The sequence below is a fragment of the Leptonychotes weddellii genome, chromosome 15 (genome assembly GCF_054177405.1).
Source record: "Leptonychotes weddellii isolate Sample4059 chromosome 15, ASM5417740v2, whole genome shotgun sequence".
NCBI classification, from domain to species: domain Eukaryota; kingdom Metazoa; phylum Chordata; class Mammalia; order Carnivora; family Phocidae; genus Leptonychotes; species Leptonychotes weddellii.
Window position 1 is genome coordinate 38,022,214 of NC_138383.1, and position 13,933 is coordinate 38,036,146.

General features: G+C 38.1%; 1 protein-coding gene across 1 annotated transcript in view; it reads left to right on the forward strand.

Annotated features, from left to right (window-relative positions):
• CPD (carboxypeptidase D) overlaps positions 1-7,831 on the forward strand; it is a 75,709-nt gene extending 67,878 nt beyond the window's left edge. The window contains exons 18-21 of the mRNA XM_081805524.1: positions 295-426; positions 1,170-1,355; positions 1,768-1,867; positions 3,705-7,831. Of these exons, the coding sequence (XP_081661650.1) occupies positions 295-426; positions 1,170-1,355; positions 1,768-1,867; positions 3,705-3,931 (645 nt within the window). The 3' untranslated portion in view covers positions 3,932-7,831. The remainder of the gene's footprint in view (positions 1-294; positions 427-1,169; positions 1,356-1,767; positions 1,868-3,704) is intronic.
• Positions 7,832-13,933: the final 6,102 nt, after the last annotated feature.

Here is a 13,933-nt window from a genome sequence, read left to right on the forward strand (position 1 = left end):
TTATTCAACAAACCCTAATAAGCCCCCTCTACCTGCCAGCCGCCGTGGCAAGCCCTGGAGATACAGCAATGGATTAGACCTAGTACCTGGTCCCAAGGACTCTCTTAGCAAGAGCCGTGTTTGTGACTGATGATAATACTGAGTGGTTCATTTGTATTGGCTATAAAATGCTCTACTGATTCTTGGTTTATATCCCCCAGGTTTTCTTTCTGTTCCATTCGTTGGATGACATAGCCTCCTCCTTATTTTTATTTATTACTTTTTCTACATCTGTCTTTGAATTTTATATTGCAGGATTACAGTGTCACCTATGGCCACTGCCCGGAAATCACAGTATACACAAGCTGCTGCTACTTCCCCAGCGCAGCACAGCTGCCTTCCCTGTGGGCGGAAAATAAGAGGTCTCTTCTTAGCATGTTGGTGGAGGTGAGCCTTTCCCTTCCAACTAGCAGCGCAGCCCAGCAGTATGTTCAACGAAAAGCTTTATCAAAACATTTCCTTAATCTTTTACCAATAATTTATACTCTTGTTTTTAAAAATATATATAGAGGGGCGCCTGGGTGGCTCAGTTGGTTAAGCGACTGCCTTCGGCTCGGGTCATGATCCTGGAGTCCCGGGATCGAGTCCCGCATCGGGCTCCCTGCTCGGCGGGGAGCCTGCTTCTCCCTCTGACCCTCCCCCCTTCTCATGTGCTCTCTGTCTCTCTCATTCTCTCTGTCTCAAATAATAAATAAATAAAAATTTAAAAAATATATATATATATAGAAAGAGTTTTGTTGAATTTCTACCACCTTAAATAGGTGCCGCGATTTCACATACTTGGAATCTGCCGTACTTGAGGTGATTTAATCCTGTGAGGTGTTGCACATTTTCTCGTTGAATATCATGCAGAGAGAGTGTACTGTGGTGGAAAGTCAGTCCTCAAGACATCAGAAGGTTTGGGTCCTAACCCTTCAGGCTTTGACTGTATCAGAGTTCCCTTATGTCAGCTCTGTGCTCTGAAGCAAGGAATGCATAGCAAACGAGGCCAGAGTCAGTGGGGAAGGACCAACAAGCTAGTTTTATGGGGGGGTTTTGTTGTGGATTCGTTTGTTCGTTGTTTTTGTCATGGCTCAAGCTATTGCCCTGAGAATATTGTAACAAATCTATATTTTGAATATTTTTTACAGGTTCACAAGGGAGTCCATGGTTTTGTTAAAGATAAAACTGGAAAACCAATTTCTAAAGCAGTCATTGTACTCAATGAAGGAATAAAGGTGCACACAAAAGAAGGAGGCTATTTCCATGTGCTGTTAGCCCCAGGCGTCCATAACATCAATGCCATCGCTGATGGGTACCAGCAACAACATTCCCAGGTAAGAAAGTCAAGTTTAGTAGTATCATGTAAATTCTTAATCTTAATGGTATTTCCATTTTATTTTGAAACTCTCATGAGGAAGAAATAAGATGTGTAACCAGCTCTTGATTATGATATCTTTCCTTCAGCGACAAAAGGGAAATTTTTATACCATTTTGTATACCTCTGAGGACAATGACTCCTCTCCTTGGTTTAGTATAAAGGCCCTAGGAATATTTCTGGGATACAATATACCTTAAGTATATTGTGTGAAGAGTTGTATCAAAAGTAAACTTTTTCATAATTTTTGCACTTTATATTGTATGAAAAGTTGTATACTGTATGAAATTCTTGCACTTTATACTGTATGAAAAGTTGTATATTGTATGAAAAGTAAACTTTTTCATGATTCTTGCACTTTATCCCTCTAGGTCTTTGTGCATCATGATGCAGCTAGTTCTGTGGTAATAGTCTTTGACACAGATAACCGGATATTTGGTTTGCCAAGGGAGCTTGTGGTAACTGTATCAGGTAAAGAAATTTAAATTTTCGGTAGTTGAAGTGAAAACCAGTTCTGTTCCTGAAACCAATATTGTACTATATGTTAACTAAGTAGAATTTAAATGAAAATTTGAAAAAAATAAAAAATAAATAAAGCCAGTTCTGACATTTTAGTTTGAGAGTAGATCACCTCCCCATCACCTCAAGCTAATCACTTTTCTTCTAATACTGGTCACCCATATATTCTCATGGCTTGCTCCCTCACATTTTCAGGTCTGTACTCAAATGTCACCTCGACAGAGCGGTCTTCCCTGATCACCCTAGCTAAAATAGCACCCCTGTCACTCTCTCCACCCCACTTTTTTTTTTATTATAGAACTTACTACCGCTTAACATTGTATTATATATTTAGTCACTTACTTGTCTATATTTGATCTTTCCCACTAAAATATAAACACTCTGAGAGGACAGGGAGTTTATCTACATCTCCAGCACCTAGGACCATGGTTGGCATGTAGTGGGTCTTAGTGAAGAGTTGTTGACTGAATGAATCATTTGCTTTATATTAAGATCGTAAGTCCCTTGGACTTCGACTTATAGTTATTTTTTTAAGATCATGGAAAGAGGAAATATTTGTTTTCTCCAGGATTAATTTGTGCCATAGCTTGAATTACTGAAAGGTTAGAAAGGAAAAAAAAATGTAGTAAAATAATAAGTGCTCTGCTATATTGTATCTTTTTGACACAGAGAACCTTGGTTCATTTCTTTTCTTCTTTTTATTTTATTATGTTCTGTTAATCCCCATACATTACATCATTAGTTTTAGATGTAGTGTTCCATGATTCATTGTTTGTGCATAACACCCAGTGCTCCATGCAGAACGTGCCCTCCTCAATACCCACCACCAGGCTAACCCATCCTCCCACCCCCCTCCCCTCTAGAACCCTCAGTTTGTTTCTCAGAGTCCACAGTCTCTCATGGTTCGTCTCCCCCTCCGATTTCCCCCCTTGGTGCATTTCTAAAGTGCAATTTGGACTTGACCAAAATAACCAAGTTTAAGTATAGGGTGTGTGGGGGAGAGATTCTTAGTTAATAGAGAATAGTATATTGGAAACATGGTCAAATCATAGAGTCTGTTGTGGAGTGTTTAAAGTAGAGAATATTAGCTTGAACCAGATAAAGGGTGAATAACTTAGTGGTTAGAAACATAGGAGCTAGGAGTCAGCAATGGTTTAAATCTGGCTTTCCCCCCCATTTGCTGTCATGAACTTAATTTTTATTATGGGTTTATTATTTTCTGTTACTGAGACTCTTATTTTGATAACCTATGTATAAATATTTTGAATAAATGAGGAGTTTGGGATGAGGTAAAATTTACTGGAAAACACTACATCTAAAACTAATGATGTAATGTATGGGGATTAACATAAGAATAAAAAAATAATAAAATAAAATAAACCCCCCCAAAAAAAATTTACTGGAAAGGATCCATAGAAGTCACTGATACAGAGTCAGTTGTAGAACAGTAGACAGTTTGGTTTCATTGTGGTAAAAGAAAAACATGCATATACATACATATGCATGAAGAAAGCTCTGAAAAATATTCACCAGAGTTGTTAAAAATGATCTCTGGTTAATGGAGATGTGATACGGAGTTTTGGTTTGGGTTTTTGGTGTTTTTGCTTATCTGTATTTTTCTAATTTTGCATAGTAAACATCTACTGCCTGTGTAATAATAAAAGTTGTTTCTAAGTGCATGAAATAAAAATAAAATAAATAAAGGCCATATCATAGAAAGTGTCACTGTAAGCAGCTTATTTATATTCTTAAAGTGGAACACCACTCACATGGTGATTTTGTTTGGTAGGCGCCACCATGTCAGCATTGATCCTAACAGCTTGCATTATTTGGTGCATCTGCTCAATCAAGTCTAACAGACACAAGGATGGCTTTCATCGGCTCAGGCAGCATCATGATGAGTATGAAGATGAAATTCGCATGATGTCAACAGGCTCCAAGAAGTCCCTCTTAAGCCATGAGTTCCAGGATGAAACAGACACTGAAGAGGAAACGTTATATTCTAGCAAACATTGAAACACAGACTTCGCACATCTCCCAGCATAAGTACCAAGCAAAATTACAGTTCCTTTTGGGAGACACTGCATTAAGAAGAGAGACTCTCTTGCTTCTTCAAAGAGCTTTGGGGAGTTAACTTGCTAAATTTGTATTCTCTGTGAATTTGGCTGGCAGTTTTGAACTTCCCCTCCTTTAAGTACTCTTACCTTAAAAAAAAAAAAGATCTGCTTTCTATTTATGCAGCAGAAATGGGACAGCCACTTTGTTTTTCTTTTTAATTTAAGATGAGCTGTTTGGAGCTTGTGTTATAACTGCATAAAGCCAACTAGTGGATGTTATATTTTGCACATCAGGTGTTTACTAGTGGCTTTAGCTTTTTCTCTTTATTTTAGATGGCCAAAAGAATCCAGAAACATTTAGGCAGGGACAGCAGTCAGAATCTGACATAAAGCTTTAAAAACACAAGGTTTTCTCAACCTACTGAGAAGTACTTTCCTCTAGTTATTAAATAGCTGGAGTTTTCTCTTATCATTCAGGTTTAATGGAGGCTGGATTGATTTTTAAATATATATAATATTAGGAAATGAATAAATGGGCTTCCGCATTTGGCTTTCTACTTGTTCCAAGGTTAGATCAGAACTGGTGGGCTATGCTTTAAGCAGGATTTCACTACCTCTCTTATAAGGTTTAGCAAAGTTCTAAATACCCCCATTTTAAGGGAGAACTTGTTGACTTTGTTGTAAAAGATCTAAATGTCCATTTGAATAGAACTGAGAGGGAGATCTACCAAAAGCTAAAACTTGTGTCGCATATCTTTCAACTTTTAAAAATCCCACAGGTGCTGCTGCTTTTTATCTGTGAAGCACTAGTTTATTCTAGGAATGCCTAATTCTTTCATATTTCCTAAATTTGAACCTTTTTCTGTGTTGTACACTTATGGCTTTCAGATGACCCGGCAATGTACAAGATCTGAATTCTACTGAAAATATCTGGAAGTGTGGAAGAGACCTACTTGCACATTCTTTAACCGACATTTGAACACAAAATATCTACAGTTCATGCTCCAGTTCAAGCCTACGGATATCCTACTGTTACTGAAATAGCTTGGCCAGTCTTATTCATAGAGGCCTCTGCAAGTGATTGGGTTCTTTGTCCTAATGTTTCATTTGACAGTCTCTTTTTGATCAACCAGTTTTGTTAAAAGTTCAGTTGAAAGCATTTAAATATGGCTCCCTCCATTAAAAAAAAAAAATGTGAACTATGGACTACCGTGTTCTGTAACACTGTGGTGAGAAAGTATCATCTTCACTGCCACTCAGGTTATTGCAAAGACCTGAAAGATTTTCTTTTACTGTGTCTGTCATATCATGCTTTTCAATGGAATTGATGCTTTTTGTAAGTATGAGTCTTACCAATGATCTAATGGTTTAATACCTTTGAATGTTTTTAATGGCCAAGTTGCTGCTGAATTTGTACTAAATCAGGGGATCAAAAAACTTGCTCTCATCTTTTCAAATTGTATTCTATATCCATTAATGTATCAATCATCCCAAAGCCTTCATATGGAGTGGTTTACCACCCGTGTAGGTCATTCCAAGTTTTTTGAGGAATGCGCCCAAAGTGGCTTTATATAAAGAGATTTGGTTTAGCAGGAATAATGAGATCATGACATTTGTTAGTGAGTATCTGTGATAAATTTGGGTGGTTCAAGGTTAAGCCATTTTGATATTAATCCTATTATTAACAACTCTAAATTTTGAGCCCTTGCCACCCACTCTCACCCCACCACATACACAGCTAATACTTACTGAAATAGACATGATTTAATGTCTTCTAATAATACTTTACATTTTCTTTAAGGGGGTGATGTGGTGGCAATGCTCTTTTTAGCTTTACTTTTAAGAGTGCAAAGTCAAAACCAACAAAGGGCTGAGTGGCTGGCCCTGCTTGGGACATTGCAGCTAGAAATGAAACAAAGTTGACGTGACAGTCTTTACTTTATTAGCATTGGTCTTCACTCACTAGAGGGTGCCTTTTAAATTCATTTCTCTTTTGAATTAACCATGTCTTTAACTGTTCATCACAGTGGCTGGAGTCCATGTCTTTAAGCATGTATACAATTTTTTTTAGAAATGAACATACAGATAGTTCTTTTAGTAATTTTTCCTGAAAGTAAAACCAAATTCTGCTATAAATCTTGAATCTTTAATGAGTTTCTAAATCATGCATTGCTCTGGAAAATAAGACCTTCTCAGCCTGTGTTAGCTATGAACATGAATGTATAGGATCATGACTACTAACATTGTGTTCTCAGCCCTGCTTTGTCTTTTATTTGTGGATCTAATCTTAGACCACATTAACCGCTTAAGGCATTGAAGCCATATGGAATGGGGAATGCATTTCTTCAGTGTTTCTCCTAGAGACTTTCCATTTCCTTGGAGTCATGGAGGCAAGTAAGTATCACAGTATTAAGAAATTTGCCCAAATCTGAGTTGTGCCTTTCTTTACTCACAAGGCATGTTTTTTGTCCTGGTGATCAGCTTGTAAGCCTTCTTCCTTCCCAGCTCCTTAATAAAAGCAAAGTGATTGAGTAGGTAATTTTCAAAGTGTCTGCCTGTGTAAATGTACTTGTACTGGTTATGCAGTCCGATAAGATGAACTCAAGTTAATTTCAGATGGAGAGACCTTTTGTTTTTGATGTATTTTGCTGAACACTTGCTTAGTGTTTGGGATCCTGTCCAGTTGAGGAATGCTTGCAATTCTCACTGGAGGGAATTTGCTTGGGGACTTTGTCATCCTCCAGAAAGGAAACATAATGTATATTTGGCCCAGTGTGATTGATTGGTTAATCTTTGGTAATTTTCACCTGGATGGATTTGCTGAATTAACGAATATTGAACTTAAAAATAATTATGATTTGACAAATAAATAAAAGGTAGTCCTTAATGCCTGAGCTTATTGTGTTTCTGAGCTAATACCAGGTTACTCAGTAACCATGACCTGCTCCTCCATTCCCATTTATTCTCAATAGTAAATAGTTTTCTCTTCTTGTTGCCAGAAATGCACTTGTTGCCAGGTTTTGTCCCTGCTGTATTAAAAGCTTCTTGGCTATGAATGCTGTGATGGTGCCCCGCCTATGGTTCTCTGGTAGAATTGTTTTTAAAGATAGCAACTTTATTGTTACTACAAAAAATTCCGCTGTGGTTGATGTTCAGTGACTTTCTACCTAGCAACTTTTTGGTAATTCTTTGAGTTTCTGATTTGTTTTAACTATAGCAGATTCTTTGGGGTAATTAGGGCCTTTGATTAATGTCAACTAAACATGGATTTCCAGTTCATAAAGAAACATCTCCCAACACCCATTTCTCCAATCTTTAGCAATAATTAATATTCCACCTGATTTTCAGAATATTGTCCTAGTTGATTTTGATTAGACAGAACATATTATGAAATTTGAAAATAGGCTATCATTTTAAGGCAATTGGATATAAATTATGTAAATATGTATGATTATGACTTTTATAAATGGCATAACATGAATGTACTAGCTACATTCTATGCTGGCCATGCTGCAGATTTTCTGGAGGTATGACATAATGGTATTTTTTTATGCTCAGAGTAAAAATAAACTTTTCACCTCTCCATCTTTTCAGAGTGACATTCCCAGGCTCCAGAACAATTCTATAGCTATTTATATGAGGTGCCCAACACTCGTTCATCTCAAGTGCTTCAGTCTTTGGTTTATTTCATGCACTGTGCCTTCAAAATGAAATTTTTAAAAGGGACTTTAAATGAAGTTGAATAGTAGTTTTAAAAAGTCAATCTGTGTAATTTATGTGAAATCTAATTGTAATGAGGTCCTTTCTGTTTTTTATATGTAAACAGATCTACTAATCCTGTATAAAAGTTATTTTATGATGTTTGTCTTTCTTTGTGTTTTGTCTCATAATCTTTTTTCAAAAGCAATAGACAAGAAAAAACTATTGTCTTGATTTGAAAGTTATGTATTTCGTTTTCCTACCTATACTAGGGGGAAAATAGTACCAGGCTAGGAATACAGAGTGTCACCTGTAGAGTGTTTCTGTCTTCATGAATTGACTCAAAAGAAAGCTGTTTCTGAAATAATCACATCATATAGTAGCCAGAGTTCTTTCTGTTTGTGGCTCAGCTAGATTGATACATGTCCAATCACTCCACAACAAACACCACAAAACGGGCCATTGAAAAGTTTATGTGCACATTTCAAACTTGTTTGTTAAAAATTTTGTCCTTTTTCCAAATAAGACACATTCTATAATGTGTCCTACGGCGTTAGGCACAGTGGTGATGAATTCACCATCCCCTTTGAGTTTTTGTTGATACCGCTGGGTCCAATAGGAACAGGGAAAGTGAAGTTACGTAAAAAGATGGGCTCTGCTGACAAGGAACTCATAGTCCAGACCAGAGAAATAGAAATGAGAATAAAGCTGTACTTCCATTGTGGTTGGTTCCTCTAAAAAGAACATCTCTGCTGGAGGGGAACTATAACATGGAGATTCGAACACGGACATTGGAGTTGGCCCCATCTGTGATTGATTCTCGGCTCTCCCACTTGCTTCCTATGTGAGCTTGCATTGTATAGGTTTCTTCACGTTCTCTAAGTCTTACTTTCTCTACCAGTTAAGGAATAATACCCAATAGGATTGTATTGATATAATACTTGACTCAGAATTGAATGCCCGTGGTAACCAGGATCATTTTCCTTCATTTGCTGTTTTCTGATCTTTTGAAAGAAGAAAGAAAGGTATTGTACCAAATATATGAACAAACGAAGATCTGTTTACAGGTGGTCATTTTAATTTAGAAGAAATCCCTACACATGAATACTTAAAAAAAAAAAAAAGAGCTATGAAATTTTCCATTATGTAGTCCCATAGATTGTCTATAGCATGGCAGTAAAGTTTTTAGAATTGTGCCAATTCATATTCATATTTGTTTTTAAATGAAATTAGATTGAATTTATGCCTATTCAGTGAAAAGAGCCTTACTTACCTGTGGCAAGAAGTCTGAATAGTAATAATGGTTCTTTCCCCTCAATGTTTGAAATATTTTCCTGAATTTTTGTCAGGAGTTTTCTCATAACTGATCAAGAACCTTTTGGTTTGTATCATAAGTGGTGATCTATCAATTATGTTTCATTTTTCAGGTTTCTAGAAGCTGATTGTTCTCAGCAATTACGCATGATGCTCAGTGCTAACACTACTCAGTTACGAATAAATGCCATTGTGTTAGGGCTTCATCTCTTATTTTTACCTGCAGCTAGAATGCCAACTGGTCGTATGCTGTTTATTCCAGACCTCAGATAAATACCTCAGTTATTACCCACAATTTAAAAGCAATGAAATCAGCATATAAAGCCCAGCTTTATTTTTTTAAGATTGTATTTATTTATTTGACACAGAGAGACAGCGAGAGAGGGAACACAAGCAGGGGGAGTGGGAGAGGGAGAAGCAGGCTTTCCGCTGAGCAGGAAGCCCGATGCAGGGCTCCATCCCAGGACCCCGGGATCATGACCTGAGCCGAAGGCAGACGCTTAACAACTGAGCCACCCAGGCGGCTCCCATCTTTAACTTTAATATCACAATTTCCACCTACATTAATCAGTAGAATGTTAAAAACAAGCATGTTACTTCTGCATTTTGTCTGAAGTCAGATGGAATCCTATTCCCTATTAACTGTATAAACAAATGTAGACAAGGCAAGCAAGAATTGGAGCAGAAAGTTATCCAAGTTTAGAGGCCAGCATGGACAAGATCGAAGACAGAAGGCTGAGAAGATTGAAAGTGTGGTAATTGGAAGGGGGAGTATATTGAGATGGACACCTCAAATTCAGCAAAGACAATTTATGGATTCAATTACAAGCAATATAAAGGAGCTGTGATGCAATCGAAGCTGTAGGTGGAAAATAGTAGCAGTAGAAATTTAAGATGGAACATGTAGAAAGAGATTGTAGATCAAATAGAAATTGTAACATGGATTACATTCTGTGATTGCCATGGAGATTGAGCCAAAGCAAAGGGGTCATGGGGAGAGATCTAGATTGCTAGATCTGAACCACTACTGTTTTTGAGTATTTGAAGTTATTCTAATGTTTATAATTATTATTGTCACTTACTAGGTTTTGTATGATTCCAGTAGAGTTCAAGATCAAACAGGCTTTTGATTTAGCATTTGAAAGATGTGAGGTGCCCATAAGAATTGATCCTACAAATAAGGAATGGCATAGGTGGCAAGTGGGCTGCTTATGATAACGGCTGAATTGGACAACTGGATTTTTTTAGAAAATAATTTTAGAATAGTTTTAGATTGGGGCACCTGGGTGGCTCAGTCGTTAAGCGTCTGCCTTCGGCTCAGGTCATGGTCCCAGGGTCCTGGGATCGAGCCCCGCATCGGGCTCCCTGCTCTGCGGGAAGCCTGCTTCTCCCCCTCCCACTCCCCCTGCTTGTGTTCCCTCTCTCGCTGTGTTTCTCTCTGTCAAATAAATAAATAAAATCTTTTAAAAAAAATAGTTTTAGATTTACAGAAAAGTTGCAAAGATAATATAGAGTTGGCACTGGGTTTTTATTTGGAGGATGTGGGTTTTGGGAGGGCAACAGGGGAAGGATTGTATATATAGTTTTCTATTCAGCAGGACTTGAATGGAACACATTTGAAAGGGACTGGGCACAGCAAATATTGTGTCTAGAATCTAGCCACGCACGCATAGCCTAGGTGATCCAGGTATCAAGCCATGTAGTGATACCTCTAGGTAACTGAGTTAAACTCATTTCTTCTCTAGTGGAAGGTATTTCCATCCTAGATTTGATGGAGACCTCATGATTTTGCAATGACCAAACACAGGCAAAGATAACCAAGCATGTAGAGAAACCACCAATAAGAAAGCAGAAAAAGGCCTATACTGGTTTCAGGTGTTGACATTATCAGACACTGTAAAACAAATATACTTATGTTTTCAAAGAATAAAAGATAAGCCTGAGACTATCACAGGAAACTATAAAATAATAGAACTTCCAGAAATGAAAGTACAGAAGTTAGAATGCACAGTCACAATGGCAGATTGGACACAGAGAAGCAGTGAACCTCAAAACAGACCCAAAGAAACTCTTACGCAGCAGAGACAAAAAGGTAGAAAATAGGAAGGTGAGGGTAAAAGTGTGGACTTAACATAAGACTAATACATGTTTGATCATCAGAGTTATAGAAGAGAAAGAATGGAGCATAAACTATTTTGAGACAATGATGCAGAATTTTCCCAAATTGATAAATGGTATCTATAGATTAAAGAAACTCAATTCTAAGTAAGAAAAAGTAAACACCCACACCTAGACTCAACAGTGAAACTGCTGAGCACCAAAGACAAAGAGAAAAAAAGTAAAGCGGTCAGAAAGAAAATAAATTAACTTCAAAAAGTAGCAGTTAGACTAAAAGATTAGACTCACTCCCAACCATGGAAACCAGAATACAGTAAAAATTATACTTTGAAAGTGCTGGGTAAAACATTAAATAGCTTCCAACATAGAATTCTATATTGAACATACCGTTCAAGAATAAAGGTGAACTTCCAGGTAACTGAAGTCATTGGTGGCAACCTAAGCTACCTGTTTCCCAATATTTCATTGCAAAATAATGCAAAGAACAAGAAGGAAAAAGTAAACCTACACAAAAGCCACACTCTCAGCGTAACTTGAAGTCGGAGAATTTTGAAACGTCAAACTACCTGAATAAAATGAGAAAAATCACCAAATCTTAGCATGTACTCTCAAATGCCTGCCCCAGCACCACCCCAGTGCAAGGTTTTGTGGAGCAAAGGCAGAGGGAGATCAACTGCAAGAAAGACAGAAGGAGGATGCCTGTGCAAGGGCATTGCAGAGGTTAGTCCTGTAACTACTGCCAGAAAGACCAAGTCCATCTTCATTCTGAGTCTAAAAACATGTCCAAGTAGGGCGCCTGGGTGGCTCAGTTGGTTAAGCGACTGCCTTCGGCTCAGGTCATGATCCTGGAGTCCTGGGATTGAGTCCCATGTCGGGCTCCCTGCTCGGCGGGGAGTCTGCTTCTCCCTCTCCCGCTCCCCCCTCTTGTGCTCTTTCTCTCTCTCACTCTCTCTCTCAAATAAATAAATAAAATCTTTAAAAAAAAAATGTCCAAGTAGATCAGAGCACAAACTATAGGCAAGGGGCTTCAAAGTGAGCACAATTCACAGGAGGCAGGCATGATTTGAAGGGACAGCACTGAAACGTAGCTTCTGGTGGAGGAAAAAAGTGAAAAAGGAGAAGAACCCTTTGACAATTAGGTGATGAGAAAGAAAAGCAGCAAAGAGGAAAATTTAAGAGTCTTGCAAGATAAATGAGTATTGCAAAATTGGAGCACTTACAGCCCCTCCCTATCACCAAAACAAACCCACAAAAAACCCACTAAAGTGCCTGAATTTCACTAGCTTGATGGAAGAGACCTCAGACATGAAGCATGAAAATATAAATAACATATGGATATTGACAAGGAACAAGCAAATTTGTCATCACTTGCAGATTTGATTGTGCACGTGAAAAATACAAAATAACCAATAGGTAAATTAGAAATAATAAGATAATTCAGTTCTACTTCCAGCTGTGGGTGAATTGGCTTGAAATAAAACGACCTACCCATCAAGAACAATTAGAAAAGCTGGATTTTTTTTTTTTAAAGATTTTATTTATTTATTTGAGACAGAGAGAATGAGAGAGAGCACATGAGAGGGGAGAGGGTCAGAGGCAGAAGCAGGCTCCCCGCCGAGCAGAGAGCCCGATGTGGGACTCGATCCAGGGACTCCGGGATCATGACCTGAGCCAAAGGCAGCCGCTCAACCAACTGAGCCACCCAGGCGCCCAAGAAAAGCTGGATTTAAAAACGAAACAAAACACTTGTTTGAAGGATTGAAGAAGTACTAAGGTACCAAGGACTTATGGGGTCGAGATCCTAGAGCAAAGGGAATTCAGGGGTGAACATGATAGTAAAGTTTCACCTTGAGGCATTTGTTGATTCATAACCGGTGACTGAGAGAGATACCTAGTAGCAGGGAGGTCAGTCAAGAGGCAGAGACCTCAAGCAGAAGCTGTAGGCAGTATCATTGGGTCGGGGAAAATACAAATTTGGCATCTATCAAGGAAGGGGGCACTGTTCAACAGGCTTTCAGTTAGGACACTTGAGTGGCTACATATTAGAAGCAAGGGCTAATCAGAAACAGACAAATTGGTACAAACCCAGAGTCCTACGTGGTCTTAGTCCCACCCCGGACTGAGTAAGCTGATGTGCCACTGCTCAAACTGCCTGCACGAAGCAGCAGTAAACTGTCTCTGGAGGAAGATATCATCTGAAGCCTCAAATGATTACCACAAATTTTAATTTATAATATACAGCATCCAGCTGAAAGTTACTTCATTCTGACAATATCAAAAGATGAAAGATCAAGGAAGAAAAATAGAAACAGTCCCATGGGAGTTACAGACTTTTCATGTATCAATCAGAAATTTTAAAATAATGGCAATGAATAAATTCAAAAAGAAAAGATGAAGAATTTTAGCAAAGAATTAAAATCTATTTAAAAGTAAGTTGAGGCTTTTGATTCCAGACAAAATGGAGTGGATGTATTTCTCTGCTATTCCTCCCAGTAAGCAGAGCAAAAAACCTCATGTATTGTATACAAAACAAATAAGACTCAGGACAGTGGAGAGAAGAATGCAGACCAGTTAGGGACCTCAAGATCCAAGCAATGATATGTGGTGAAGTCCTTGGGTTTTCTTTCTGCCTCATATATCCTACAGTGGGCGTTGCATTATATATCCCATAATGGAGGAGCTGCAATCCAGAGACGCCAAATGTGCACACAAAAAGCCCAGGAGAAAATACTCTGTAGCCAAAGGACACAGAAAGGGGCAGCCTACCAAGATGGACTAGTTTTAGACAATAATTGCACTACTCCAACCAAATGCTACCAAGAAAACTGAG